Source organism: Pelophylax lessonae, assembly GCF_965119305.1.
Source record: "Pelophylax lessonae genome assembly, chromosome: 5".
Taxonomy (NCBI): Eukaryota; Metazoa; Chordata; class Amphibia; order Anura; family Ranidae; genus Pelophylax; species Pelophylax lessonae.
This window is the reverse complement of record NC_138772.1, coordinates 386497967-386523671: the sequence shown is the minus strand read 5'-3', so window position 1 is coordinate 386523671 and position 25705 is coordinate 386497967. Positions and strand designations below refer to the sequence as shown.

Sequence of the window (25705 nt, the reverse complement as noted above, 5' to 3'; positions counted from 1 at the left end):
TGCTATGGGAATGTATATTTAAAGCCAGCCAAGAGAAGTCAGATAAGACAGAAAATTCAATGAATGGCCATGCAGCAAAGAGATGAACATAATATATAGCCCAAGGCAAGGTACGTGGGTCAGATTATTCAGCCTTCTGAAATAAGCATTTAGAAAATAAAATACAAACCACTTGCCTACTATGATTTACATATTGATTTATAAACGTACCCTTTTACTATTAAAGGGAGCATACAATCATTGAGTTATACTACTGAAAAAGGATGAATATTTGCACTCAGTATACCATTGCAAAGTTTGGGTAATCCTGGTCACATTTCTTGGCTTGTTTTTCTTATCAATAAAAGAAGAAAACTGAAAACCTGCTGGAAATATGATAGGTTTTTACAGGTTTTTATGCAGTTACTTTTTTGCTGAATTGAACAGACTGGAATGAATAAAGGTCAAATGGTGACATGCAAACATTTGGACACTCATCCAGCTTTTTCCCTAATGTTAGTTTATTGAGTGAGAACCTAAAACTTATATTACCTAAAGTGATTGTAAGTTTTTTTTTTTTATCTTAATGCATTCTATACATTAAAAAGCCTTCTGTGTGCAGCAGCCCCCCTCAGCCCCCCAAATACTTACCTGAGGTCCATCTATATCCAGCTATGTTGCAGGAGTGTCTCAGCTGCCTGGCACCATTGGCTCCTGCTGCTGCCAATCAAAGTCAGTCAGCCAATGTGAAGAGAAAGCGGGTAGGACGGGGTTGGGCTGCGGCTCTGTCTCTGAATGGACACGCGGAGCTGCGGCTGGGCTCGAGTGCCCCCATAGCAAGCTGCTTGCTGTGGGGGCATTCAACAGGAGGGAGGGGCCAGGAGCGCAAAAAGGGATCCGAGAAGAGGAGGATCAGGGCTGCTCTGTGCAAAACCAACTGCACAGGGCAAGCAAGTATAACATGTTTGTTATTTAAAAAAAAAAAATAGACTTTACAATCACTTTAAAGTGTAGGCAGTTCCTGAGTGTAATACATTCTCTGACTTTAGAACCTTAAAGTGGTTGAAACCCTAAAACAAAAAAAAACAAAAAGATCCTGATACCTTTACAGTAGGATACACAACATTGTGATTACGTTGTGTCATTTGTCCCTCTCTATGCTGTATTACGTCTGGTGGATCCTGCCAGTTCCTGCGTCCCCCCTGGCGATTTGCTATAGCAGCCAATCAGAATTCATGTTTTGTTCTTCCATAATTTAAAAAGTAAAACCTGATTTTTATTCTGTCTTCAACAACTCCTATTTTGCTCTTATTTTTTTTAGCAGTTTAAGGCTTTACTCCAACCTTTTTTTTTTTCTTTTGAGGGAGGAGTCAAAATTTCGAACAGGTTTTTGATGATCTAACTGGAAGGAACTACATCAGTTTCATATACCATTAAACGTAATAACATCAAAAGATAATATTATCTACAATCTAACAAATTAGGTCCTGCCTGTTCTCCAAAATATATGAGACAGAAAAAAAGCGTAGGTAAAGAAATACAGGGGTGCACTAACACCTAAATACAAAAGCCTTTATCATACAAACAAAAAGACGAATTAGTACAAAGGTAGAGCTATAGGACCACACATATGTAGCATTAAATTTAAAACATTTAAGAACCTACAAAGGGCCATGAGTCCATGTAGGTTATTGAACATAATAACAGTTCCTCTAATGAAATTGCAATGGGCAGGAATCTGTGTATAATGTTTCTTAAATGGATAAATGCAGGATCCTTCCTATATAGTAACAAATAATATTGTGTCTAAATAAATGTAGTTGTGGATACTAGGCTGTCCTACAGTATATAATGTAATAACTGTGGGAAATTCCCTTAAATATTTATACCAGTCTAACTATCCATATCCATATAACTAAATGATGTAGTATGTATTTTACAGTGTACAGACTATATATGTTACGACTTGTAATTTTTATAGCGCTATGAATATTTAAGGGACATTCCCATAGTTATATTTAATGGGACCACCTATTATCCAGGATTATTTTTATACTAAAAGATTATATGTTGTGTTTAAAGTTGCTTGAGCTCATTTTCCAAGATGCAGTACAAAGAAATTCCTATTTACAGTGAGTGAAAAGCAAAAAGAAAACTGTACCATGCATAATGTGGAACCTTTTATCTTTTAATTACTAAGAGCTTCAAAAGGTTATTGGTTAAATTTAGAGGTACATTTGAAAATCCCTTCAAATATATCTACATCATTACCGTTTTTAAATCTCATTTTTTAAAATAGATTAGCAAGGGAAAACATTTATTAACATTTTTATAGTTAACATAGTAGTGAAAATATTACAATGGCCAGAATCATTTATATTCCAGCTTTTCTTTCTCTGATGGCTTTTGATGGCTTTGTTGTTTTGGATCACTAAGCCGTACTCATTTGATGTGTTTTGGCTACTAAAATAGTAAACATGTGGGCCTACCTACATTAGGCTGACCGTGTCAAACTAGATTTACCAAAATTATGTAATTTGAGGACTTACTTAAACTAGTAACTTTATTTGTATCCATTTAGGTAGGCGCTTGCACTTTATAATTGGTGAGATGTAAAGGAGACTGTACAGACAGTGCCGGTTCACACTACCGCGGCATGACTTCGGGGGCGACCTGTGAAGTCGCGTGCACCGCGACTTGAGCGCGACTTGCACGGACTTCATATAATGAATGTCTATGCAAGTCGCTCCGATGTCGCCCCGAAGTAGTACAGGAACCTTTTTCTAAGTCGGAGCGACTTGAGTCGCTCCTATTAGAATGTTTCCCGTAGCACACAATGAACCGCGACTGACCAGTCGCCTGACAAGTCGCGGTAGTGTGAATGGACACTAAGAGTGTGTGGTGAACATAACTTAGACCCTCCCAAATGTGACACCTGCTTGTCTTGTCTGTTTACGTGTAACATATGGATGTATTGAAAACTCTTGCGTATTATTTCTAGAGATCAGTGGAAGCCATCTTGGTGTTTGGATGACCAGGGTATATACAAAAATAAAAACCAATAACCTTGCACTAGACTAGGTAGCTGAATCTCTTTACTTTCTATTTACTTTCTATGGGCTACACAAGGATGTTCTTTACCTTGGAATCTACACGCTTTTGATTCCTGTCCCATACTACATACTACATTCTGAATATCTTTTTTATAACCTACTTCATGTAGTGTCATGATATTCATTATATATTACAAAGCGTTAATAAACCCTAAAGTGTTCCATTTCGAGCATGTGATGTTATATCTCGGAGGACCTCTAGACAAATAACCTTTCATGATGCAAAGCATAAATAAAGGCAGTAAACATTACAAATGAAAGCATTGCTCCATGAGTGTATGCTCGCCCACTCATTAGGATGTAGATCATGATGAAAGGTTTCTTCATAATGAATGTACAGCAATGTGTCCAGCCACTGAGTCCGATGTGTTGCATGTCATGTCTGTGATGTAAAATTGCTGCTAGAATCTTCCATTCATGTCACCTGATCTGTTCTCGTTCATCCTGATTTTTTCATACATTAATATCTGGCTTTTCTTTCCTTCCATTTCATCTTTTCTACCACTGCCTAAATCCTCATCATGGCAGAAGAAGCTATAACTCCTACACATATTACCTGTAAGTAAACTTTTGTGCCTAAGTAGTGTCATCCTTTCTGCCATATTTTTTCATGCATGAATATTGAATGCCAATGTTGCAGTCCATGTAAGTTGAACAGAAAACTCATTCATCCATGGTTTTGGTTCCATTACCACATTATGTAGAAATTAGGATGTGTAGTAAAACACTTGTAGGCAAGCAGTTAGAGAGCATGTTTCACCCTATGGTCACAATAAAGGAATCCTACCATCAGAGTTATAGAAGAAACATGAAAGCTCTTATTAGTGACTTCCTACTGAAAATACTAGTTACCTGGCTATCAAACGGTCACTCTTGGATCAGTGCTTAGAGTCTCTGACTCAGAATAAGTATGCAAGCCAGAGTTTCTGACTTTGATTTGACTTTCCTGTTACCGTATGCTTGTTCCAGATGAGTGACTCAGAAAGTATCGAAGCCAGGTGATTAACATAACAGGCAGACCTTTTCAGAAGGAGGTCATCAATGGCAGCCCCCAGGTTTACTTAATGCAGTCAGCCAGTTTGTGTAAGCATACATTATTGATGTCCATAATGGACACCTGCACTGTGAGAAATATGTTGGCTGCTGTTGCTCACTGCCTTCTAAGTATTCTGATTGTCTGGTTGTCATTGACTTCAATACTTTCTGAGTCACTTACCTAAGAAAAGCATGCAGGCCATAAATGTCAAAGTGAAAAATGAAGCCCTGATAGGTTACTTTTAACTGGATCAGGGCCTCAAAAAGCTTTGAATACTTTGGATCAACATGTTGGCCATGCACCCCAAAGAATGCAACTGCATATGTCATGTATTCAGTGTCCTCAAAACACTTTATGGTTTCAGATAGTTAAGACAAGACAATGGGGTAGATTTACTTAATCCTGAGGGTGTAAACCTGGTACAGCTTTGCAAGGAAACCAATCAGCTTCTAACATCAGCTTATTCGATTAAGCTTTGAAAAGAAAACCTGGAAGCTAATTGGTTTCTGTGCAGAGCTTTACCAGATTTTGCATCCTCCAATTTTAGTAAATCAACCTCAATGTTTACAAACACAGAAGCTCCATTTTTCACCTGAAGTCACTGCTGTAAAGCTTCTTGCACATGATACTCCTGTTTGAGCATCTACTTTTTCAGATGTAATTTCTGGCTTTTTTGTATGAATTTGCAGGTGTTTGCGCGCATTTCTGCACATATGCGTTCGCACAATTTTGTGCCTTTACGTGCAAACATATTCCCGTTTTCTCATTCTGTACAATATGCGAATGAGCATTTGCGCGTATTTGCGGGCATTTGCGCGCATGAGGTGTAAATTACTGACCCAAAATGCAGATTTTTCAATTTTTTTTTTTAACTGATGAATGTGCGGCACTTTTTATGCGCGTGTGTATAGACACATTTCAAATAATGGACTGTATTTTAGCTCAGTAAAAAAAGCAGTACTGAGCTTTTTCAAGCTGCAGTGTGCAAGAGGCCTAATACTTTACAAAATGAAAGCTGGAAATTTCCAGCAAGAGCAGTGGGGGGCAGGAGGGTTAGAGGGACATGACATGCTATGTACACAACGCGTACTTTGTTCATTTCTTTTGGGTGTACTTACAGTAGTATGATCAAGATCCACAAGTGGAAAAAAAAACTTAAAAAAAAAAATTGTAAATAACTTAATCTTGTTTTTTGTTCCAGAGATAACATTGTAATGTTGTTATAAATGTGACTAATCAGGGAATAAACATTAGCAAGAGTTTTTTTATCATATGTGATATGTGTGTGTGCATTTATGTGAAAATTACCATCATCCTTTAGCAACATCTGATGTTGTTACATTTAGGGAAGTAAAACAAGAGAGGTATTTGTATAAATGATGTGTTGGTTTTGCCATATAATTCAGGAAGCTGATAATTTTCTGTGCTCTTTACTTATGGACACGTGGGGGTTATGGAGATGATGGCAGGAAAGATAAGGACGACTTTTTTTGGAATGCATGAGAAAGTAAGCAGAGCTGATGTGTTTTGGAATTCAGAGCCAAAAATACACTGTTATGAATTGTGAGAATTGTGTGAATTAATAAAAATAAGGACCAGTAGGCTGTTCATTTTGCAATGAAATTTTCCCTCAGCTTAGTGAATGCTGTGAAAATTCACTTTGAAAAAAATACCCAACTGGGTGCAAAGAAATAAAAAATACTTGGTGCTTGCACTTGATGGGATGATGGAACTGAGCTTTACTTCATTCACTAATCTAAGGGAACATTCTCCTGCAAAGGGAACAACCTAGTTGTCTATGGTAAGTCAACACTATTTTGTTGTCATGTCAAAGAAGAAGGTAAGCGCACACTTTATTTCTAGCATATTAAAAGCTAATTTTTCTGTATTTGCAGTGCGTTTACCACTTGCCGACCTTATAACTTAGATATACAGCTGCAAAGTTGCACTGCTGCCGGATCACGTACCTAGTATGTCATCCGACACTTCCAGGACTGGAGCACACGCCAGCTCCGCCGCCAGCCAGCTCCCACTGTGATGATACACAGCGGGAGCTGATCGCCAGTACTGCGGACTCAATGACTGCTGGCCCCAGCTGATCATTCAGTACAGAGGGAGAACGGTAGTCTGTCTAACAAGGCAGATCGCCATTCAGTCAGTACAGAAGGTCTGGATCCTGAGTTCCTGCTAAGGGGCACGGATCTATGCCCCCTTTCCCTAGTACAAGCACCCCCCCCCCCCCCATAGTAAGAAAATACAGTCTAGGCACACAGTTATCAAAAATAGACAATATTATTTAGCGCAAATCACAATAATGGCTATCAATTAAGTATGCAAGTTGAACACTTTGAGGTCAATACACAACCCCTTAAGTCAAAACAATCAAATAAAATAGTGCAGCGCAAAATTCTGTTAAACCTATATTCTTAAAACATCATAAACGTCCATCACATCAGATCCTCATGAACATAATCACTGTGGATAGGTGCTTAAAATTGAGACAGTGCCACTGTAAGACTCCCTCCACCACTGTCACACACAGCCTCTCACCTCTTTCATATGACCATAATGGTCTCAATGCGCCTTCCCCAATGGGGTCACAGACTCTCAAACCAGCAAACAGTGTTTAGATGAGAATCTGTCTGTGGAATATGGAATAAATAAAAGAACATCTAGTGCCCTCTATAACTACTCAGGCTTTAATAATAAAAAACTGATGGTAAAAAACTTACAAACACTGCATGTCAGTCAAGTGCAGACAGTCAGCACTTCTCAATACATGGTAACACTGTAAGGATGGCCGCGGGTGACTTCACACTTTGCTTCTCCCCCCATACGTGTTATGTCCTTGGCGGGACTTCGTCAGCGGGAATGGAGCCCCGTAGTGAGCCAGCCCTTAAGTACGCTTGTGGGCTCCATGGCAACCACACATGATCTGGCTGCGCAGTTATCTGCCACCACAAGCAAAACCCTTGCCACTACACTTGTTGGACTTACATGGATATAAGTTGTACTGAGTTAAGCTGTCGAACCAATAGTCCCTAATTAAAAAGGGGTAATTTCCCACACTTGAAATAATGCTGGTTTTCCCACTGACAAAGTGTAACGCTCCTGCGTTTTTATTGTAAGCTGGATTTGCAGCTGCAGAATCTCCACTCAGTAGTCATGTAGAGATGTGTTGGAATACCAGATCCAACTCTCCAGACTCATCACTGTGGGCCTGTCTGCTTCAGCATACAGATATACACACACTCAATAAGATGTTCCTGGAGTGATAGGATGTATATGATAGTATGGAGGTGATGTGCTGAAGGGACAGGTGTGAGCAGTGACAGTAATGGTAAGCACTTGATAGTAATGTTCAGGAGAGTAGTAGATGGTAATAGGTAGAATGCAGATAGGTTAGTAATCATGTATGGTAACAGGTGGTAAGGACAGCAGATGACATATACAGGATAGACTAACCCAGTGCAAGGATAGATGGTAGTAGACTCAAGAGCTAGCAATCTATGTAACAGTGCAGATGGTAGAATTAGTATGCATAGATAGTAACAGTCCTTAATGTGCAGAAGATGATAGTGTAAGTTAGTTATGGAGGATTCCCCTGTGGGGTACTTATCACTAGTAAGGTTTAGTAAGTAGAGGGGTCCAGTAGTGAGGGAGTGATCCGGTAGCGAGATACGGGATCAGTAGCGAGGTTCCGATCTGTTCCAGGTAAAGGCAAATAGCTGGAGGTTCCGACAGCAAGACAAGGCTTGTGAGCATGTAGGCACACATTAAACGAACAACGTGAGAGAGAACGCCGGCGATTGAAATAGCCGCTCAGCGGCGCTCAGCGATGACGTCATCCGTCTTAAAGGTGTATGCGTTCCACCTAACTAGAAAGGTGGGACGCAATGTTGAAAGGAAAATAGTAAATAAGGGTACCAAAGGTACCAGAATCTTACACAAAGTCCTGCCCAGGACGTAACGCATACGGGTAGGAGCAACGCGTGACATCACCCGCAGGCCATCCTTACAGTGTTACCATGTACTGAGCAGCATTGACTGTCTTCACTTGACTGAAGTGCAGTGTTTGTAAGTTTTATACCATCTTTTTTATTATTAAAGTCTGAATAGTTATAGAGAGCACTAGATGTTCTTTTATTTATTAAAGTTAACCCCTAAGTAGCCCCTGATGTTAACCCCTTTCCAGCCAGTGGCATTAGTACAGCAATGTGCATATTTTTTAGCACTGATCACCGTATTAGTGTCAAAATTGTAAGCTTTTTTTGTTTCTAGCGCAAAAAATAAAAACCGCAGAGGTGATCAAATACCACCAAAAGAAAAAAGGGGAAAAAAAGGGCATACATTTTATTTGGGTACAGTGTTCCACAACCACGCCATTGTCAGTTAAAGTAGCGCAGTGCCATATCACAGAAATTGGCCTGGTCATGAAGGGGGGTAGATCTTCCGGAGGGCAAGTGGTTAAAGGTATAAAACATTTAAAAATGTGCATGTTTCTTTTTTTTTTTTGCCTTGGAATAGGTTGTAGAGACAATGCAAAAAAGTAAAACATTTTTCTTTTGCTTGGAGTGGATGTAAACCCGATTCATGAAATTTAACCTGGACATATATTTCTGTAGTGTTTGCTTATCTCTCTCCAAAGCCCTAAGTGCCGTGACTTTCTGCTGCTCTGTTCTTCTGTTATCATATCAGCATGATGATCATCTATTGACAGCTAGCTCTAAAGATCCTCATATGTTTCTCGGCTTAGAGACAGCTGCCTTTCCATGGCTTTAAGACATGGTAGATCCATAATAAGTCTTTAAGCATTTCTGAAGTGTCTTTTATAAATTATACAAAGAAGAAATAAGTGATAATCAGGAATCATAAAATAGTTTTTTTTTTAATATATCAAAATATTAATGCCAATAATAAATGCACACTTATCCCCCCAATAAAAACTGGACAACCTTGTCCAAAAATATACCCTAGGCCACCCTATTCCCCTATATACATATTAAATATCTTACAATACTCTAATCATGTTACAGGTCAAACCACCCTAGAGTATATTTCCTTATAATCATTTTTTTAAAGAAATATCCTGCAGTGGTCCCTGGTTGTCACCTATTTCTTCTTTGTGTAATTTATAAAAGAAAACTGGGTGCTAGACTGGTGTCTAAGCTGGACCTGCCTTAAATACTGGAATTGGGATTTTTTCATTCATAGAATTCAGAAGCTCCTGGTTCCACATATTTGATTATTTATATATCCGAGGTGTTTTTCAACACAAAAGACACCTCATAGAACAGTTGCACACTCCGTGGCAGCATTGCTTGCTCAGGCTCGTCCATCCCTGGACAGGTCACACTGTATGCAGCAAATCATTTCAGTTAGCTGCTATTATTCTGATACTGCATCACTAAATTATTATCATCAAACAAATGACCATCTCACTTTGACCATGCCTGTTTACCGCCGTACAGTTGCATAAAGTGCCTAAATACATTTGTTCAAAAAAAGATAGGTCACGATCGGAGTGGGGCTCTCCAGTAACCCAGAAAAGCCGACTATAGCAGCCAAACATGGAGGTAGTGGTACATTTCTATATGTATAGAGTGGTATGTTTTTATTTCTTCTTTTATCATTTACATAAACACATGCACACTGACACACCACAGGCTGAACTGGATGAATTGGTGCCCTTTTTCAACATTACCGACTATGTAACTATGTAATTGTACAATAAAGATTATATTTTACTCTAACTGGATTCTATCTCAGATGTTTAACCGCTATAGTACACTTTTCTAGGTTACTGGAGAACCCCACTTGGTTGTGGTCTATTTTTTCTGTACAGGGTTTAAATTAGGCCATAAAAGTCTTTCTTTTTTGTGTAAATACATTGGTATAATAGTGAAAAAATAATAAAACGTAAAACTCTATTTTACCTTAAGACACTTCTGATAGTTTACATGTCCCTCTGTTTTGTTTTCTGCATTATTTTTTTTTTAAACCAGACTCTAATGTTTGGGTTACATTGCTGAGAAAACTAATTACCTACAACAAAATTGCTTATACTCATTTGTTCCAGACAATAAATATAATGGCAGAATGTTTGCTCACTTACTGTACATTCTTATTGCTCTAGCAGATGGATTGCAATTTAAAAGTCTTACTTGCACTGATTATGGGAAATACTTCTTAACCTCACTGATATTTTCCATGTAGAATAAAATTGCACTTGCCTACTTCTTAGCCCAGTTCATATATTGAAACTATCAATCTATCTTTCAAGGAAGAAATGCATTTCAGCTCATAGAGATGAGAAATAACAAGAGCATGAGTCACTACAACATGCAGTAAATAGGTTTATCTCTTATAAACATGGACCCTATGCAAAGCTTTGACTGTCTCTTATCTCATGCTGTGTACACAATGGAGGGAAACAATAAGGTGTATGGTTTTCATACATGAACTCATCCTCACCAAGGTTGACCTTGGAGTAGCACAGGAGAGACATAAAAACCTCTGTAAATATATTGCTATGTGTTCCTCTTGTAAATAGAGCTATTCACTTTCAGCTGTACAAATGATTGTCTAAAATATTTTTATTATTATTATACAGTTTTTTTATAGCACCAACAGTGAACTGCTTTACAAAATGAGGGCAGATGGTATTACAATACAATTCAATACAGGAGGAATCAGAGGGCCCTGTTCGTTAGAGCCTACAATCTAGGAGGGAGGGTCAAGTGATACAAACGGTAATAATTGTGGGGAGATGAGCTGATGGAAAAATTATGAGCTCAATTTTGGATAGATTAAGTTTGAGGAAGTAGTATGGCATTCAGACTGACAGTTAGTAAATTAGTGATTTGTGAGGATACCAAAGGAGTGAACTGAGGGGTAGAGAGAAAGATTTAGGTGTCGTCAGCATAGAGATGGCATTGGAAGCCATGGGAGGATATTAACTGACCCAGGGAGAAGGTGTAAATGGAGAATAATTGAGGTCCAAGAAGAGAACCTTGGAGGACCCTGAAGGAGAAAGGGAGAGGAGAGAAGGAAGTAGAATTGTAAGTAACGCTAAAAGTGCGTTGGATAAGTAGGATGACAACCAGTGAAGAGTACAGTTACAGAGACCAAAGACGTGGAGTTTTTTGAAAAGGAGGTGGTGGTCCACTGTGCCAAAGGCAGCAGATGGCTCCAGGAGTAGGAGTGCAGAATAGCGTTCATTGCATTTATCTGTTAGCAGATCGTTTGTGAGTTTTAGGAGAGCAGTTTTCATGGAGTGTAGAGGGTGGAATTCAGTTATCCTATGTGACTCACTGATGTCAGTGAGTCACAATAGATGTTTTTATTTTGTTTATGGGCACTTTTATTCTTTACTGTCATCAAAAGGAAGAACAAATACATGACAGCAAAATATAAAGCCAAACTAAGAGTCAGTCAGTAGGCAGTATATCAATTTGTTTTGTTTGGTGATTGATTAAATACTCATAGATTATATTAAAACTGGACTGGGCCAGTTTTTTTTTTTTTTATTGTTTTAAATTAAAACATGCATGTCTCATCCCAGAGACACCATCAAGAATATTTTATGTGCCAGGCAGGCATCTGTGGGATGAGGCCTTCATACTTGCAGTTGCCTGCTATATCGATGGTATTGGTGGCAGCATTTTAAGAGCAAGAACCAGTTTCTTGTAATTGTGAGAAGAGTAATATTGGTCAACTACAATTTCTATCACCTATAACGATTAGAAAATAAATAAGTAAAAAAGTAAGTAGAAAAACTGTTGCCTATAATTAAACTTAAAGTAGTTGTAAATGTACTATATTATAGACACTATTTAAGGGCTCATGTACACAGGGCAGTTGAAAACCTCTTCTGAACGCTGGAAACTTGACAGCTGGAAACCAACTGTGAAAAACACAAATTTCCCCACATGCGGTAGCCTGCATCAATGGATGAGTCCAGTAGCAATGAACTCTGGTCCTCTCATGCAATTTTCTACGGCTTTGGAGCCTTAGCAACACCAGGAGCATTTCCTCACACATGATCCATAGTGAAAAAAGAAAAAATAAGACAGCTATCTACAAGCACACTGCTCTCTGTGATGCTGCTCTGTCTTCTGTCACAGAATGGCTGAAGTAGTTAATAATGTACTTGTTTTTCATGCAATGTTGGTATTTGGGAGGGTCTCCTGAAGTTATCTTTAAAAAATACTTCTAACCTCAGATGCTCATAACTGCTGCTAAACTCGCATAAACTCAGTATGTAAAAGCTGTAAAATGGATGTTTTTTCAACATTTTTAGATGTTCAAAAAGTATCAGAAATATTTTCCCCTTCAAAACGCTTATAAATGCAAACGCGCATACCGCGTTTGCACACGTTTACAAGCATTTGGGGTTTGAAATGCCGGTATACTACAGTCCTGAATGTGATTTTTCTGCTGTCAAAAAAATGCCTGTAACCTCAACTGCCTCTAAATTACTCTAAACTACTTAGTGTAGATGTACACATAAGATAACATTGAGGAGAGTTCAGGGGCTCCTGAAAATAACGCCCAACTGCTCCTAAATGTCCATTTAGTAGCTGCAGTGTACATGAGGCCTGATGCATGTAGAAAGAAAGTGTCATTTCCAGTCTCAGGAAAGTAGAAACTTGAGTTTTATTTCTTCAAATCAAAAAGTCCAACATCGACATTGCAAGACAAACAGGATAGCAGCAAACGCGTTTCACTCCATGTGCTTATGAGGCCTCATACAGTTATAACTATGTAGGTAACATAACTGCTTTTTCTCCGTTCAGAAGTGATCATTCTTACCTAGTTTTACAAGGTTGAAAGTTCTGTCATAGGACCATGCATCTTCTTCCTGATAGTGAGGGTTAAGGTCCCTGTACACAGTGTGCCCATATTCCATAATCGGTTCAGCTTCAGGCAATATGCAGGCTATGCTTGAGCAGGGGGAATATACAAGAAGCAGGCTGTGATACGGGCAAGGTGCATGGTGGCTAGGCATGCTGTATCTCTACACAGTGCCCTGTACCTCTGAATGGCTAGTCGAAGGATAAAATCTGACTACACATATTAACTTCTGTGTTTTGTGTGGTCAGTTTAGAACTAGGAAGTAAGGTGACTGGCAGCCAAGTACTTCAGCTGAAAAAAATACATAAAAATGATGGAGACTATGGGGTTAATTTACCAAAACTAGAGAATGAAAAATCTGGTGCAGCAGCGCATGGTAGCCAATCAGCTTTTAGCTTCAGCTTGCTCATTTAAGCTTTGACAAAAAAAAAAAAAAACTGGAAGCTGATTGGTTTTTGTGCAGATTTTGCACTCTCCTGCTTTAGTAACCATTAAGATTTTTTAAATTTTTAAACTATTTTTGCTCCCTGCTGATACCACTGCTTGTGGAAGAGAATTCCACATCCTTACCGCTCTGACGGGATAGAACCCTTTACGCAATTTAAGCTTAAACCACTTGTCTTCTAATTTTAGTGAATGGCCATGACTCCTTTTATATTCCCTTTTGCTGAAAAGTTTGTTCCCTATGCTGGGGTTGCCAGTAGGGATGATCGAACTTTTGAAAAGTTCGGTTCGACCAGGACACCCGAATTTTCCAAAAGTTCGGTTCGGATTTCAGAACCCCATTGAAATCAATGGGACCCGAACTTCTGTAATCAAAAAACACCATTTTTAAGCCCTAAAACCCAATAAATGCCCCTAAAAAGTGCCTAGGGTTCTGGGTCATGCCCCATTAACTATTAATCACACAAAAAAAGTTCTTAAAAATTGTCATTTTTGATAAAAAAGCCAATTATTGAAAAAATAAAAAAAAAAGAGAGATTTTTTGATTTTTACTTTGGATTTAGTAGAACCCAAAAAAAATGCCTGCTTTTAAAGCGGTAAGGTGCTGTGCAAAGCGAGAAACCATATTGGTGAAGATCTGAAAGTTTTCTAATACAAACAATCTTTTTTTTTATGGTTCTGGACATGCTACAGAGCTGAAACTTCACATGTACACCTTTTAGACCCACCAGATCTGAAATCCAAAGTAAAAATCAAAAAATCTCTTTTTTTTTTTCAATAATTGGCTTTTTTATCAAAAATGACAATTTTTAAGAACTTTTTTTGTGTGATTTTGTGTCTGGGGGGTCTAAAAGGTGTACCTGTGAAGTTTCAGCTCTGTAGCATGTCCAGAACCAGAAAAAAAAAGGATTGTATGTATTAGAAAACTTTCAGGGGGTTGGCTTCTCTCCACACCTTGCCGGTTTCAAAGCAGGCATTTTTTTGGGTTCTTTGCAGTCAGGAAAAACATCTGAACTTGTGTATAGTGGTACTGTGCACAAGTTCAGATGTTTTGCCTGCCTCCAAAACCCCCCAAAAAATGCCAGCAAAAACACACCTGGGCATTTTTTTTTTTGACGCTAGCGTTTTTTTGGCATTTTTTTGGGTTCTTCTGAGGCAGGCAAAACATCTGAACTTGTGTATTGTGGTATATATACACACATACATATATTTATATACACACCTAGACATATATATATATACCCCCTATACACATGTTCAGATGTCATGTCTGACATCAAACATGTCCTCAAAAAAGCACTGGCAGTGGCAGCCCCTGCAGCATAAAAAATGCTTGGCTGATGAGAAGCCATATGGGTGTGCCGAAGCAATTCAGAGAAATGATCATTTCTCTATAGCGGTCACCCTGCTATGGAAGGGTTTTGTCACCCTGCCATAGCAGTCACTGCCAGTTAACCCTACACTACACTACGGTCCCCTTACACTTAACACTTTCCCTACAGAAACTGAATTTTTGAAGCTAACTTAAGTGTAAAGGAGCACTCTAACTACACTAGATATCCCTTTCCTCACACTAAAAATAGCTAAATGACACTTTTAAAGTAAAATTAACAGAACTGCTTCCATTCTCTTCCATGTCCAGTATAACAATGCTAGGAATATGGCGGGGGGCGATCTTATATACTGGGGGGCGTATTCACTAATGATTGGTCTAGGGACCCTCTAGTCACTCCAATCACATTCCTAGCATTCTCCTGCCCCCTCAATTGGCTTTTGCTAATGGTTCTGGTCCAATCACGGGCTTTTAAAGCCCATTTCCTGAAGCATTGCATTTTGGGTGGTTCTGGTTGCCGAATTCCGAACTTTTTGGGCAAAAAGTTCTAAATTCGGCCGAACCTCGAACACCCAATGTTCGGGTCGAACCGATGGTCGACCCGAACCGTTCGATCATCCCTAGTTGCCAGTACTGTATTTGTAGATTGATGTCATATCCCCTCTCAAACGTCTCCTCTCCAGAGAGAATAAGTTCAATGCTTGCAGTCTTTCCTCATAGCTGAAGTCCTCCATTCCCTTTATTAGCTTTGTCGCCCTTCTCTGGACCCTCTACAGATCCAGCACATCCTTCCTGAGGACCGGTGGCCAGAACTGGACAGCATACTCGGGATGTGGCCAGACTAGAGTCATGTAGAGTGGGAGAATTATCATTTTATCTCTGAAGTGAATCCTTTTTTTATACATGCCAGTATTCTGTTGGCTTTGCTTGAAGCAGCTTGGCATTGCATGTCATTACTGAGCTCGTCGTATTTGGGGTTCTTTTTTGGTGTCGGGCATCAGTAAGAAATTTGTTGTCCATTTTGGAATGTGTATATATAGTCACCTGTTTGGTTACCGTTCTCTTTCCATCACCTTGAAAAAGGGAACCCATGTGTCAATGTATGCTGTGTGCCCTTCTAACTTTATGATGTTGACCTCAATACATTTTTGTATTTTCATCTCAATTATTTTTAGATAAATGGTTGGTGTGCTGGCTTATGCTTGTAATTGAACAATAAAAAGCTGACAGGGTTTTAAGCCTTCTCTACTTTACTTAAATTAAAATTATTTCTGTCTTTTTTACTGGTAGAGATTCTTCCCTATATCCTGTCTGATAAAGCCAGTTTAACTTTGACAGTATGTAAGGAGGAATTTTTGTAATTGAGCACCAGATAGCAGTCAAAACCCAATAGGGTGATATAGTAACAGAAACTGGAAGAAACTTGTCATTTAAAGCTGCTTATAAAAAAGGGGGAATCTAGTTGTATATCCTCTATCCACCCCCATGTATATATGCAGGCTATATTGGCTGCTTAGTCTAGGAGGATATAATAAAGAGTAAGAGTAAGAGCCCAGAGTTTAAATAAACCTCTTCACTCTGATCTTATCTTCTGTGGAATACTAGCAGAATTATGTTATATTCAGTTATCCTATGTTATCTGAAATTGAATAGGCAACTTTTCTTTAAAATGTTAGCTCTTTTTCGTATATATATATATATATATATATATATATATATTATTTTTTTTTTTCCGCTTTTCAGTTCACATTTTCACAGTTACAATGTAATTTACAACTTTTTATTAGGCTCATCATATTGTGTATTACAGATAGTATGTGTATTGTTATTCAGATTTCTTGGACTGCAGTTTTTTTTAATAGATTGAATTATGTTCTTTCAGAGCAGTTTAATGAAAAATATTGAACCACGTCCTATTGGTCTGCCAGAAAAAGCTGGTTTATATGAGAAATGAATTAAGGGCTGCTTCATAAGCAAGTACAAGTTTAAAATGAAAATTGTGTTTTTTCCTGAAAAATATATAGCATATAAAAAAGAACAGGTGTACATAAACGGTGTGCCCTTGTTTTAAAGAATATTAATTCATCCTTAACCCCATTATGGCTATAATTTTATAGTGCCTTTGTGGCCAGAGAGAGTCAGCCATACCTATATGGTGTGGACATTCTGTAACTGTGATAAATGAGTGATGGTACATCAGTCTTACATTGGAGGTAAGAAGTAACTGTTGGCTGCTTAAGCTGGCTTTACATGGCTCAAATTTCAGCCAATTTCTAGGATTAGTCTGTAATTCAAGCTATGGGTGCCAACTTCACCAGGCTTGATATGCTTCAATTAGGAAATCTCAGGAGTCAGGGAGAAAAAAGTTAAATGAGTAGTAACTGCAGTCAGTTAGCCAAAGTCACTATTCAGGTATTCTGATAGCTGTGGGTGCTGGCTCTCTGAATACAATAGCTGACGAAAGAACCTCTCCCACCTGTGTTATAAAGAAGAAGAGAGGAGTGACAATGCTGTTTCTCCACACAGTACATTGTGTAAAAGTTGTCATCCTAGGTCAGGAAGTGTGTTAATGGCAGGACCACCTGAAAATATAGGAAAAAAACCTGAAAAATAAGAAACTAATGCAGTCAACATGTCTAAGGACAAGTAAACTGCAAGAATTGCATTTTTGTTCCTGAGTTTACAGCTTATTGCTAGGCATACGACTATGATTGAACATGATTTGGTAATTGTGCATACATGCATTGGAAAATAGTAAAATAGATTAGGATCAGATCTACATCCTAATACATTCAGATGCACTTCATAAGGATTTAGGTCGGCTATCTGCAAATTGTATTGATTAGTTTAAAGGGAAAATACACAAAAATATAAGATAAAGAGGGATTTCCATATACTTGTATGATAACTGAATTGTGTATAGTGCAAGAGAATGTATGACAGGTAGCTTGGGGACTCCAGCATTGGTTAAAAGAAAAGTTTGGGCAGTATTTTATTTTTAGAAATAACACTTACCTAGGCAGATGCAGCATCTATTAATCCCTCAGTTTTCAGGTCTGCATGGGCAGAAAGCTTGTGACTGTCAGTCACTGGCTCTCTAAAGGGGTTAAATGTAAGCCTAGGGGAGTGATTTCTAACTGTGGGTGGTTGGCCATTTTTATAATGACCATAGAGATCTGTGATCCTATATAGAAGGATCACAGGCGCTCTGTGATCATTTCAGAGAGAAGAACAGTCAGCTGTGTTTACAACAGTTGCCCGTTCTTCTCTCTCAGTGGGGAGCGATCGCGGGTGGCCGGTGGCAGTCACGGCCGCCAGCCCCATGCATCGGCTTCCCCGCTGTCTACGGCAACACGCGGACGACCGACCTACCCCTACGTCAGTTTGCGTAGAAGGGGCTGCCTGCCGCAGTATATCTGTGGCGGGCAGTCCGGAACTGGTTAAAAGAAACAAAAATAATGAAGCTCCCTGGGAAGTCTATTACACTACACATTTTTCGTAGCACTGTTAAAAAGGCTTTCCGCATGGGGAGATTAATTCTCTTTTTCTCGGGATGCAAAGAGTGCCACCTTACCCCTTGCAATTAACTTAAGGTTAACAACTTTGCACCAAGTTCACTATATGGACCAATTATGTATTTATACAAGGTCATTATACCTCCCCCTTAAATGCATCTCTTAAAGGGATTATGCATTTAGTTTGGTTGACCTATCCCCATAGCTCTTATTAGTTTATCTTTCCTCCTCTGCAATCTCTCCAGTCCGGCAACAGAAGGTTGGTAAAGCTGAAAGTTTTTGGCTAACCCCTGTTGGTAATTTTTAATGCAAATATAAAGTTTACCATACTGTCCACAGTCTACCTAATACTTACAGTGCATACCCTGAGTAGCTTGATAAAGGAGTTGGATAGCAGGCATGCTAACTTCGGGTCCCCATTTTTCACAATGCTGCCAGCACAGTAAAAGATGCTCTGCTCAGTCAGCTTTTGTTTCAGCTATTTAGGGACAACAAAGATACTGCATGCAATTCTTCTGTTGATCGAACTATAATGGAACACTGAGGTGTACACAACAACATAAAAACCAAAGTTTGTTTTATTGTAAGAGAGCTTTTATGTGCCTTAAACGCTGTGGGGAAAAACTTACGAGTGAGCAAATCCTTAACCTTGCATGACCAGCTTTATTCGACTTAAAGCTTCATGCTATTAGATAATCCATATTATGCAAACAGTCTCTCATACACACACTTGCAAGTTGATACAAATATTGTACTAAACATTAGCACACATTTAGCATAAAACATTAAATTTTTATAACATAGACTGCAAAGATAAAAACTTATTGATAGGTATATTTACTCTACAGTGCTCTTGGTGCGCATAGAAGCATTGTACTTTTCTGTCCTTAGGGTCAAACCAGTGGCCTTCACTAAGAAATCTGTATATACAAAAACGTGACAAGGAACTCATGCTTATTACTCTGTGTGCTTGCAGGTTTCCTAATCTGTAGAAGCTGATTTTATTTAACCTGTATTTGTTTTATAGTAACTACTCTAACATACATACTGTTGGTATTTCTTTCTTCCTGCTTGGCCAAAAAATATCTGATCTGGTACAGGCCAATGCTAAAGACTAAGACGATTGTAAGAGCACTAGGCATTAGCAATGTATTAGCTTGTGTAAGTAACTCTATTTTAATTTAACTTTTTAATCCTTAATCCCTTATGTCAGAAGATGCCTAAAGTGAACTACATTCTACTGACCCTGAATCAAAGATTATTAGTAATCTGTCTCAAGGCATCATCTGCCTAACTGCATTCTTTAGTCTTTAATACAACCGATGGAGTATTTATTTGTATCTGAAAAGGGAAAAGACAAAATAAATAATACTGATATATATAATAAACCGGTGGCTTCATTGGTGATTGAAAGTACTGTTGATATGAGCATGAAAATCTGTTTGGTCTTTTCATTGATAGTTACGTTTCTGTCATGAAGTCACTTTTTGCAAAAAAAGTAAAAAATAAAAAAAATAAAGTCACACAGTTTGCCTGTACAGAATAGCCAAAGTTGCATAGTAATTACATAAGTCACTATATTTTCCATTTTATAGTTTAAATTTATCTATATTTTTAGCAATAATTTTTCTCATGCAATGTTAGAGCGTCTACGGTGAATATGTGAAGGCACAAATATGGGAGCTGACCTTAGAGAGTTTTTAAGGGTCCAGGGCTGGGCAAATAACAAATATGCAGCCAGTGAATCTAAAGAAGTCTGAATTCTTGCCCCGCATACTTGTTAAAGGGCAGTAGCTAGATTGTAAACCAGGATCAAGGTAAAAGCCACCTTCAAAATCAAGTCAGCAGTGGCAGTTCCAATATTTCTTTTTTTGTAGGTGTTTGAAAACAACAAAATATCATCTGTAATATTCTTAGCAATTAATGTGGTACTTTTGATCCTCAAAGCTCTTGCCATAATGTAAAGTATGCACAGCTTACTTGCAAATTATGGCAGACTTACCTCCTAGAGTACCCTTCTCCAGCAATGTAGGTGAGGTCCACACTCCAAAACTTTTACTGTTTTTTTCAATTAATCACTGTTGTTCTTTGATGGTTCAATAAATATTTGTTTTTTTATTCAAGAAATGTGCTGGTGTTAATTATTTGGAAATTTAGCTGCTCTCATCATTATGGTGCTTTGGGGCAATTTTTCTCTCTTTTGTTGTCCCTAATTTTTGGAATGCTTATTGTGGCCATATGAGTACCACTCATCTACAATTGGGGTATTCCCATGAGTGAAATGGTCCCTTTTTTCTCCATTTTTGATTGTATTCAGGGGGAAATCTATTCAGCTCTGAGTGTGCTTTCAATTCTCTGTTGTTTTTTTTGCTTGAGGTCCACATTCCCCTGTCACTCCTACCACCTTCTTATAGTCTCTCTTCAGGCATTGGTTTGCCATAGATGACTTAAGTCACCCAGAACGGAACATTTTTTTTTTTTTAGGGCAACAGAAATATACAGAATCTCTATGGCAAAAAACTCTACCTGCTTACAATTTTTATTTATACTTCGACTTTAGTTCCTTTTTATGTTGCCTGGAAATAAAGAGAAACACTCCTATTTATGGGATACAAGTGACAACATTTACAAAGAAACATCAGCGCTGGACTACTGGGAAAACTAAGGAAATATAAGTTAACAAGCGACCAAGAAAATATGAGACTTCAGCAGCTTTTATTTTCTGTATGCAAGCAATACAGCAGTGTTAATTTTGGCAGCAAATTTCAATTTAGTTTTAGTCTTAGTCTTAGGACTAAAATGGCATTTTAGTTTTAGTCCCATTTTAGTCTTCTGCAAGTGTTTTAGTTTTAGTCGTATTTAGTCGACTAAAACTCCAGTATATTTTAGTCGACTAAAACGCCCTACATTCATTTTTAATGAAAATAAACTTACCTTCCTTCCACTTCCGCCTTGTGCGGCCGCAGGCCCCCGACGTCACTTCCTCCTTTGCATTGCATCCTGGGAGATGAGCGTCATCAATCCCAGGATGCAATGGGAACAGCCGGCCACTACTCTGAGTGTCGATCGCAATCTACAGCGCATGCGCGAGATTGCGATCAGAATTCTGGGTAGCCCAGAACCAGGAAGAGGGACACAGCGGGGGACACCACGGCTTCAGATGCCCACACCAGAGATGGCCGCGCTCTGCAATCAATTTTAAAGGTAAGTATTTATCTTTATTCAGTAAATGTAATGTACTGTAATGTGGGGTTAGTGTTAGGGTAATTGGGGGTAGCTTAGGATTAGGGGGGTATTTTTAGCTCAAAAAAGTGTATGTGGCCGGAACTCCGCTTTAAGTTGAATTTGTATGCAAGATGGAACAGGTACATTTTTAATTTGTAGCCCCAGCCAAATATTTTGGGTTAGCATAGGGAAGGGTTAACACCCCTGTACCATTTGTTTTGCTGTCTGTACCTTTGTTCAGAAGATTTCACCTCACTTTGTGTCCCTGTAACAATTCGATTTTGACAATTTTGGGTTGTTCTGGAAACAAGGATTGGTGATAAAGCTTTAGTAGAGACACCTTTTTCCTATGTGAACTCTTACAGGAGTGAATTTTCCCTTCCTAGGGGGACATTTCTCCTCACTTCCTGTTGTCTTTCTCCATTTGTAAGTAGGAGTCGTTTGTAAGCCGGATGTTTGCAACCTGGGGACGGCCTGTATGTGAATAATTTTGACATCTGCATTAGTATCAGACTGGATGATATCTGAACCTCTCATTGCTCTAAAAGTCATAAACACATCCTATAAAACGAATAAGGGAGGAATTGTAACATAACTTATGTGCTGGTGTATTGTAGTGCTTGCTTTTTTCCTTTTTTTTTTTGTTCACAGATGTATGTAATTGGTATGTGTTGCAGTGAAATGCAATGTGTTACAGACTGTGCTGTACAAAAAATGCAATGTGTCCTGCTTTTTTCAGCACACATCAACATTGCTGTGAACTGAAGCTATAAGATATAAGGCTAATTGTCTTGTTCTTGTGTTGGGACCTGCTATGGGCAATTCTGCCCAGTGTAGCCCAACGCAACTAGTGTGAACAAGCCTTAATAAAAGGCCAAATAAAAAAAGGAGATGTCTTCTTTTTCTGCCACTAGATGTCCTCAGTCATGCTGGATCATCCCCAGCCTGGGAAAGGACAGTGAAAGGAGAAGCAGCATATTGATCAGCTCATCTGTCACTCTGCTGTTTCCTTCTATCAGCATGCTTCTTTTTGGTACATCAACTGATTGGCTTCTAATGCTGCTTTTTCCTCTCACACTCCAGCTCTGCTATACAGAGACTGCAAGAGGCTGATATCAGGTACTTACACTGGTTGCAATTAAAAAATATAATTGGGTGTATATTAATGAATACATTCATTTTTGTATTTTATATATGCATTAGTTAGAGTTAAGCTTTAAGTAAGGATGGGAAAACACACAATTTATGTAAATATTTATATTACTTAAGCATGTTTCTAAGCATTAATAGCCCATGTCAGGATTTTACCAGTAATGTTAAACCTGTTTCTGCTACATTGTTTCTACTAATATTTAAATTCTTTATAAAGCATAATTGTACAATAGAGATAACATTAAATAGCAGTGCCAAATGCCTTAGAATGTACTTTACATACTCAATGTCTGTGCATTTTACAGCTACTTCTCTCTTGCGCCTAATAAATGCCATCTTAGTTATAAATATAGTATAAACTTTGTGTAAGCAGAACCTGTTATGTCACTCGGGATCACTTGATGAACACTAATGCACATAATACAGCAAATAATAATAAAAAATTCAAGGTTCTGTTTTTTTTTTTTTTATCTATGTTTTTAAGCATAACAAAAAGTTGCCCCAGTCAGTCACAAACCTCATGCTTGCAATGGTACAACGGGTTTGGATATAACTAAAACAAAACCTTTACAGCATACAGTCTATTATCTGTAGTTACAAAACCATGACATTTTTTTTATATTAAGGATACGACTCTCATGATACAAATTAATTTATATGGAAGAATCATTGATAGCATTTTTAAATATATTCATTGGAATATATCTGGGGACACTGGAAGCCATAAAAATCTGATATTGGTTCTAATGCATCCTCACATTATCAAAAAAAGAAAAAAAAAAATCTGCAATTCTAGTAGTGCCCTTTCACAGAAATACTGGATGCTAGAATATTTCTCTAAAGGTCATAGTGTTCTTAGACTTTATTGGATTTTATAATATTACAACCTGAAATTAAAATAAATTTAATGATTTAAGGACCGCCCAATGCACATATACCTCATAAGTTTTAAGTGGGCGATACAAGCTCATGGCTGTGGTAGCCAGTACTTTTGTCTCCAGCTGGCAATCAGCTTTCAACTACAAATGAACTGGGCAGCTGTAGAGTAAAAAGTAAAATAAGCAAATCATGGAGAGGTTGGGATATCTGGAAATCTAGTACCCAAACTAAATAAAAGTGGAAAGAGAAGTGAACATTTTTGTGTGACGTTTAATGGTGGCCATACATAGGTGATTTATTTACAATCATATTGTTGATCTATTTGCAGACCAGGAAAAAAATATGATCAGAAGATTGTAAATTCAAAAATCTTCTTCAATGTGCCTAACTATCATTTTCATCTATCTACTTTGCTTTAATTGGTTTTTCATTTCACATTGATCAGAAAAATCTTCGAAAAATTGTTCAGATTTTTCTTAATTGATTGATTCGATCATATTGTCCAATTCTGGGAAGAATTGTTCAGTTAAATCATTAAACTCCCTGGCGGTATGATTCTTTCCGATTTTAGGTGCTGAAAGCGGTACAATTATTTTGCTAGTAATTCTTAAGGACGAGCAGCCCAAACCAACTATTTACATATGATTTTTTTTTTTACTGTGCGTTCTTCTTTATAAGATCTCCGGTATGATAAAGTGTTTGAAACACAAAATCAAAAATTATAATCTAATAAATAACTATAAACTGTATATATGTGTGTGTATATATATATATATATATATATATATATATATATATGTATATGTATATATACGTATACATATATTATATATATATATATATACACACACATATATATATATATATATATATATATATATATATATATATATATTATATATATATATATACACATATATATATATATATAATATATACTATATATATAAAGTACAGTAAAACTGCAGGAAAGGGCACTTGGGGGCAAACTAATATCAATTTATTTTATTTTGTAATTAAATCAGTGTGTTTGTGATTTTTACTTTTCAAATTTGCCGCCGGTTCCACCCCCCTGCGAGCATCACGTCGCAGGAGACGGAAGCCAGGGCTCACAGGCATGGGGCGGAAGATCTGGCCGCCGTATGCCCAAGGGACACATCGCTGGATCCCGGCGACAAGGTAAGTAACCTCTACAAGGATCCAGCAATGCTCCCTGGTGGTACCCCGAGTGTGGCTCGGGGTTACCGCTTTTGGCAGTGAAATCCCACCCCGAGTCACACTCGGGAATACCGCCAGGGAAGTTGTGTGTGGCCTCCATTAGAAAATCACAGATAGCTGCAGCCTGAAATAGGCCTCAAGCACACAGAGATTTTTCAGCTTACCAGTTCTCAAGTGTTAAATTCAAGGTGCATTTCAATGCCGGAAACCACAGGTGTCATGTACAGCTGTCAATACAAGTTTAAGTGGTTCTAAACCTTAGTCACGAAATCTGAGCAAATCGCATATACCTGTAGTGTTTACTTATCTCTCCCCAAAGCTTTAACTGTTGTTTTTCTCTGGTGCTTTTTTCCTCTGCTATCAGTAGGTGTCTCTTCTAAGAAGTTTTCCCAACACATGAGATAACATTTGTGTCGGGGAGGGTGAGCTCAGCACACAGCTTGTCTATTAACAGAGTTATTCTGCTGTGTGAAGGTGTGGGGGGTTTTCCTTTCCTCCAATCAGCTCTCACACACTGTAACTGCAGTCTCCCCCACCCCCCCTCTGTGATACTAAATTATGGAAAAGGATTTTAACACTCTTTTGCCCTTTTGAAGGGGTGTAGGGAAGATAGGGCTTCAGATAAACAAGTAAAACCTTTGTAGGAAGATTTTGTTTCATCTCTGTATATCATCTCAGGCTGTTCACTTCACTGGGTGTATGTAAGGGTTTACATACACTTTAATAGCTGTACGCAGCCATACTTGCATAAGCATCAATTTCTTCTGCTTCAGGGTTTAACCACGCATGCAGCATATTTCCCCAAAGACAAAAGCGCTGTTTGTAGGGAAATATGCCATGGGTGGTTAACTGCAGATGCAGAAGCAATTCATTTTTGCACAATACAGCTGGGTACAGCAATTTAGTTTTATTGGCAACTCTATGCTGCAAGCTTAAACTTAAGGACTGGTAAGCT

At 38.2% G+C, this 25705-nt stretch overlaps 1 protein-coding gene across 9 annotated transcripts in view; it reads left to right on the top strand.

Annotated features, from left to right (window-relative positions):
- The window catches only part of PTPRM (protein tyrosine phosphatase receptor type M), a 974793-nt gene that overhangs the window by 704077 nt on the left and 245011 nt on the right, over nt 1-25705 (top strand). For 2 of the 9 annotated variants that reach the window (XM_082259728.1, XM_082259725.1), the window contains exons 16-17: nt 3621-3650; nt 22585-22620. The exons of 5 other annotated variants lie outside the window; for them this stretch is intronic. In XM_082259728.1, coding sequence (XP_082115854.1) covers nt 3621-3650; nt 22585-22620 — 66 coding nt within the window. The remainder of the gene's footprint in view (nt 1-3620; nt 3651-22584; nt 22621-25705) is intronic. 2 more of the 9 variants (XM_082259726.1, XM_082259729.1) reach the window with 1 other exon arrangement.